We start from the raw sequence: 4,434 nt of genomic DNA on the forward strand, positions 1-4,434 counted from the left end.
CGTTGTTCTGTCCGGGGAGCCTGATGAACCCCAGGATTCTGATTATGTGTCTCAAAGACAGGCAAAATTTGATTAAATTGTTTTTCAGTTATGTCTTTCTTACCCAACCAAATATGCTAAGATTAGTTCATGTTCCAGCTCTTAATGTTTCATTGGCTCTAAATCAACAATGTCTCTGAAGACAACCAAAGGAGCAAAATGTTACTCTGCAGCTGTTTCCATGTGGCCTCCACAAGGTGGGGCTCTTGTGTTACTGTTACTGTGGACAACAGAAGATATTATGTGATGTCCTACAGTTTAAAGCAGATGTTTGCATACATGGCATGGAAAGAGGCATCTTTTGTTTTACTGTCTGGAGTTAAATCAAATCAGTTATTTTAGTTCAGTTAGACTGACCAGAATTATTTCTATTTGCAAAAATCAAAGAGATGAGAGAAAGATGTCAGATTTATTTATAAATGTCTTCAAGATCAGAGGTTTACATACAGAATGATTACTGTCTCTTTAAGCGACGAGGGAAAGCCCAGATGATGATGTCATGGTTTTGGAAACCACTGATACAGAGATATTAGAATTAATAGGAGGCACACCTGTGGAAGTATTTGAAGGTCTCACCTGGAACTCATTTCTTTCTGGTTTGACATGATGTAGAAGTCAGTAGAAATTAGCCCAGGTACCAGGAAGAGAACCAGGAGCTGATCCAGTCTGGTTCTTCCTTTGGAGTAACCTACAGATGCCTGACCTGACAGCATCATGTTCATCTGTTCAACTGACATGATGGGAATGTCTAACCATCATGGTGCTCAGGAAGGAGATGGGTTCTGTTCCATCCTCATCCATGTATTAAAGGAGACAGAGCTGAGGAGGTGTGTGTGTGTGTGTGTGTGTGTGAGCTCTGGCCGAGTAACACTGGTTCTGTCTGGAAGAATGGCTTGAAACCCCAAACATTCATATTACTTTAAGATACATTACAGTTCTACCAAACCCAGAGGAAATGGATCGAAACTTCTGGCTTTGAAGAAACTTTATTCTGACATTAGCAAACAGAAAAAATGTTGATGATCCTAACTGAGATAAAACAGAAAAGTTTGATCTGATTTAATGCCAGACAATGAGAAGTAAAAGATAAGTCATTTTATACAGTGTATGTACGTATCTGTTTTCAATCAGCTGTGTTGTGTGGTAATGAGTGATGAGGAAACTCAGCAAGGTTACATGGTTCTTAAAATGTGTCGCCGTGTTTAGGGTTGAGCTCCACCAGCTGGAAGAAAGAAGGAACTGACCAGGGAAGCAGACTTTAACCTGCCTACATCTCACTCTCTCAAACTGTGGCTTCCTATCCTCCAACATTAAACTCTTTCAGGTGACAATAAATACAAGTCCTCCAACAGTAAACAGACATTTTAATTGATCATAAAGAAAGTACAAGAAATAACAGTCTTTATTTTAGTAAAATAGGGAAGGAAAAAACAGCTTCTCTTTGTAACTGTACTTTTTTTTAAGTTTACAAAGAAATACTGAGCAGAAAATGTTGGTGAGATAAATCACCAGGCTCAACAGTCAGAAGGAGCTCAAATACTGAGACTCACAGTGATCCTCAAAGCCTCCACCAGGCAGATGAAGCCTTGTTCACATCAGCCACTTGTCCTTCTCCTTGTTGAAGGTCTCGGCCCACTGACGAGTAAGCTGTAAATAATGGTCTGCTTGGTTTGGTAAGTAGTCCAAATATAAACGCGCCATTGTCTTCTTGGGTACAGCCCTTTCTATCTGAGTGCCTTCATGCCATTGGTTGAAGGAAGTGATGGTGACGATTTCTGGTCTGACAGACAGAGCCGCCTGTAGGGAGGTCTCATAGTAACGCCCGTTGACCCGGTTTCTGGTGTTGTGGTTGTTCCACGGTCGCACGGCGGTATCCACGTAGCCCGGACCGACGCTGGGGATAAACAGCAGGTTGTTTGCATCACAGAACTCCTTGATGGCTTTCCAGTTCTGGTGGGAGGAGCCGAATGAGAAACCGTTGGAGGCAAAGTAAGTGTACATGCCGTCAAAGCCGCTGGCTAGGATGTCATGCTTGTGGCGCTCCTCCACAACCAGGGCAACGAAAACACCATCGTAAGGCGTCCCTCTGATGCTCTGTGAGCCTTTTGCTGTCAGGAGCTCCGTCCAGGATTCGGGTGGGGTAAGGTAGGAGTCATAGACATAGAACAGTGGCAGGACTTGCCCTGTGCTAGTCCTGAATCTGTAGAAGGCGCCATGGTTTCCATATCTGAGAAAAACAGAGAGACAAATGGAATTTCATATGAAGGTAGCTTGAAGTTAAATGGTAAATTTTCCAATCATTTTGACCATTCAAAGCACTTCACATTAATATACTGATACACAAGCAAGTTGGGGTTAAGTGCCTTGAGGTGCCTAGGTGTACATCATGTGGCAGTAGAAAGCTAGAATTGAACCTACAACCTTTGATCAAAAGACAAGTACTCTACCCACAGAGTCACAGCCACCCCACTGGTAATACCACTACTCCTATTAATAGTAGTACTACCTCTCCTACTACATATAATGATAATGATATTAGTACTAATAATAATGATGTAACTTTTCACAAACTCTTCTATTGTGGCATCTTGTAACACCATGGTGATATCTGTTGTGTGTTTTTGTACCTCTGACATTGGACTGACATAAGAACCTAATGAACGATTAACTGTCGGCTCTTTTTTCTGCGGTACAAATGTACTTCCCTCTTGAACCTGCACTGACTCTTCGGTAGTTCTTAGTCGTGGTGAAGACACAAAACATCTACAGTCGTCATGATGTCCTACCAGAGCCACAGTTCCAAAAACCTCAATTATTACTCTGTCGGCTCACTGATAGAAAATGAGGAACCATCTATATTTAACCAGCTGCTCCTCATCGTCACCCTGTGGCCTTCACCTTCAGTCCTTTAATGCAGAGCTACACCTGTTGGAGGCAAACCCCACCCACCACATACACATACACTGGGAAGGAGCTTACTTGTCAATAATATATTTGATGTTGTCATGCATGCTCTGGTCCGTCCGTCCCTTGTACGGCTGAATGTGAAAGGCCACCTGTGCACAGAGACAGGAGGATGGATTTTCAGTAAAAGCACCAAGTATAAACGAAAGAACCTGGAGAAGACGGAATGTTTCAAATTTGAAAAATGATCATCTTGGTGAAATTTATTTTAATTGTTGTTATCTGCTAATTGTGTATAGCAGCTTTTAGCTAACTCAAAGCTGCTATACACAAACTGCTATACACTATTTTCCATACTGATATACTGTGTTGTAAATAGTCTTTCTAACTTCAACATAAATTAACATTATGTACACTTTTAAAAAAGTAATCTATCTAAGCTGCACATTCCTGATCATGAGTCAAAACTTCCTCTAATAGCTACACAGTATTTTTATGTGATAACCTTGCACAACATAGCATGATCATTATTCTGGTTGTTATTGTCAATCTTCTTTTGTATATGTTGTTTTAGCAATTTAAGGACATTGTGTCTGAACTAGTATATCTGATGCTGCTGTTACTCCTGAATTTCTCTTTGTGGGATAAGAAAAAATATTTCTATTCTACCATCTGAAAAACAGTAAAAATAGCTGGCCTCCACCTTCAGTCCTTTAATGCAGATCTCTGAAGAGGAATAAATACACACCAGTGTGTAAGCAAACTCAGAATTCCTCATTTTTTCCAAGGAGTAACAGAACCTACGTACCAACTGATCCCCACCCTGGGATCTGTTTACCGTAGTCATATCATACCATAGTAAACTGTTCTTCAATCCAAGATAATGTGGTTCTGAGTGGTAAAAGCCAACACAGGGTCTTTTCTGGGTCAACGGATACATGTCATCACATCACCCCAAACATCTGTTCAGACGTTATGATACACAGAGAACATCAAAACCTTTTCTAATATTCCACCTCCTTGTTGTTTTTGATTCTAAATCAATGTTGTTTTAAGTGTAACTGAAGCTGGAGGCCAGATGTTCTGAACCACTGGTTGAAAGTCTGAGGCTCTCGCTCTGAACAACTGGACCTGCTGGGATCACAGCTGAAGCCAACCAAACCATCCAACTCCCACAAGATCAACAGTGAGGGGACAAGGGAACAGTAGAGGGGCAGTAATAGAAGATATACAGTAAAAATGAAAGAGATGCAAATTAAAAATGGTACGTTTTAAGGCACAAGTGAGTGTGATCAGGATGGATGGAGACATTAAGCAACCGACCTGCAGCTAAAAACGGTTCTACAAAGTAAAGTCGTACATTTCTTTCTTTGCACTTCACAACTCTGGTCTACTTTGTGTTAGTTTATCACATAAAACCCTAATAAAATACAAAGAGATTGGAAGTGTTAATGAGACCAGATGTTAGAAAAGTGTAAGGGGTGTGAATAC

At 40.9% G+C, this 4,434-nt stretch overlaps 1 protein-coding gene across 1 annotated transcript; it reads right to left on the reverse strand.

Annotated features, from left to right (window-relative positions):
- Window positions 1–1,385: 1,385 nt before the first annotated feature.
- Window positions 1,386–4,428, reverse strand: LOC106937954 (glycoprotein endo-alpha-1,2-mannosidase-like protein). The gene is made up of 2 exons (XM_015019720.1): window positions 3,019–4,428; window positions 1,386–2,266 (listed from the first exon to the last, which is right to left on the reverse strand). Exons 1-2 carry the CDS (start codon window positions 3,048–3,050, stop codon window positions 1,630–1,632), a joined length of 669 nt encoding a protein of 222 aa, XP_014875206.1. The 5' UTR covers window positions 3,051–4,428; the 3' UTR covers window positions 1,386–1,629.
- Window positions 4,429–4,434: the final 6 nt, after the last annotated feature.

This window comes from Poecilia latipinna, unplaced genomic scaffold, assembly GCF_001443285.1.
Source record: "Poecilia latipinna isolate Pla-1442-1.1 unplaced genomic scaffold, P_latipinna-1.0 Scaffold2472, whole genome shotgun sequence".
In the NCBI taxonomy this organism is placed as follows: domain Eukaryota; kingdom Metazoa; phylum Chordata; class Actinopteri; order Cyprinodontiformes; family Poeciliidae; genus Poecilia; species Poecilia latipinna.

Excerpts from the sequence above, each read along its gene's own strand:
- LOC106937954 (XM_015019720.1), bottom strand. The coding sequence starts at position 3,050 with ATGCATGACAACATCAAATATATTATTGACAA. Across the intron at positions 2,267-3,018 it reads ATCAAATATATTATTGACAA|ATATGGAAACCATGGCGCCT; the intron begins GTAAGCTCCTTC and ends TGTTTTTCTCAG.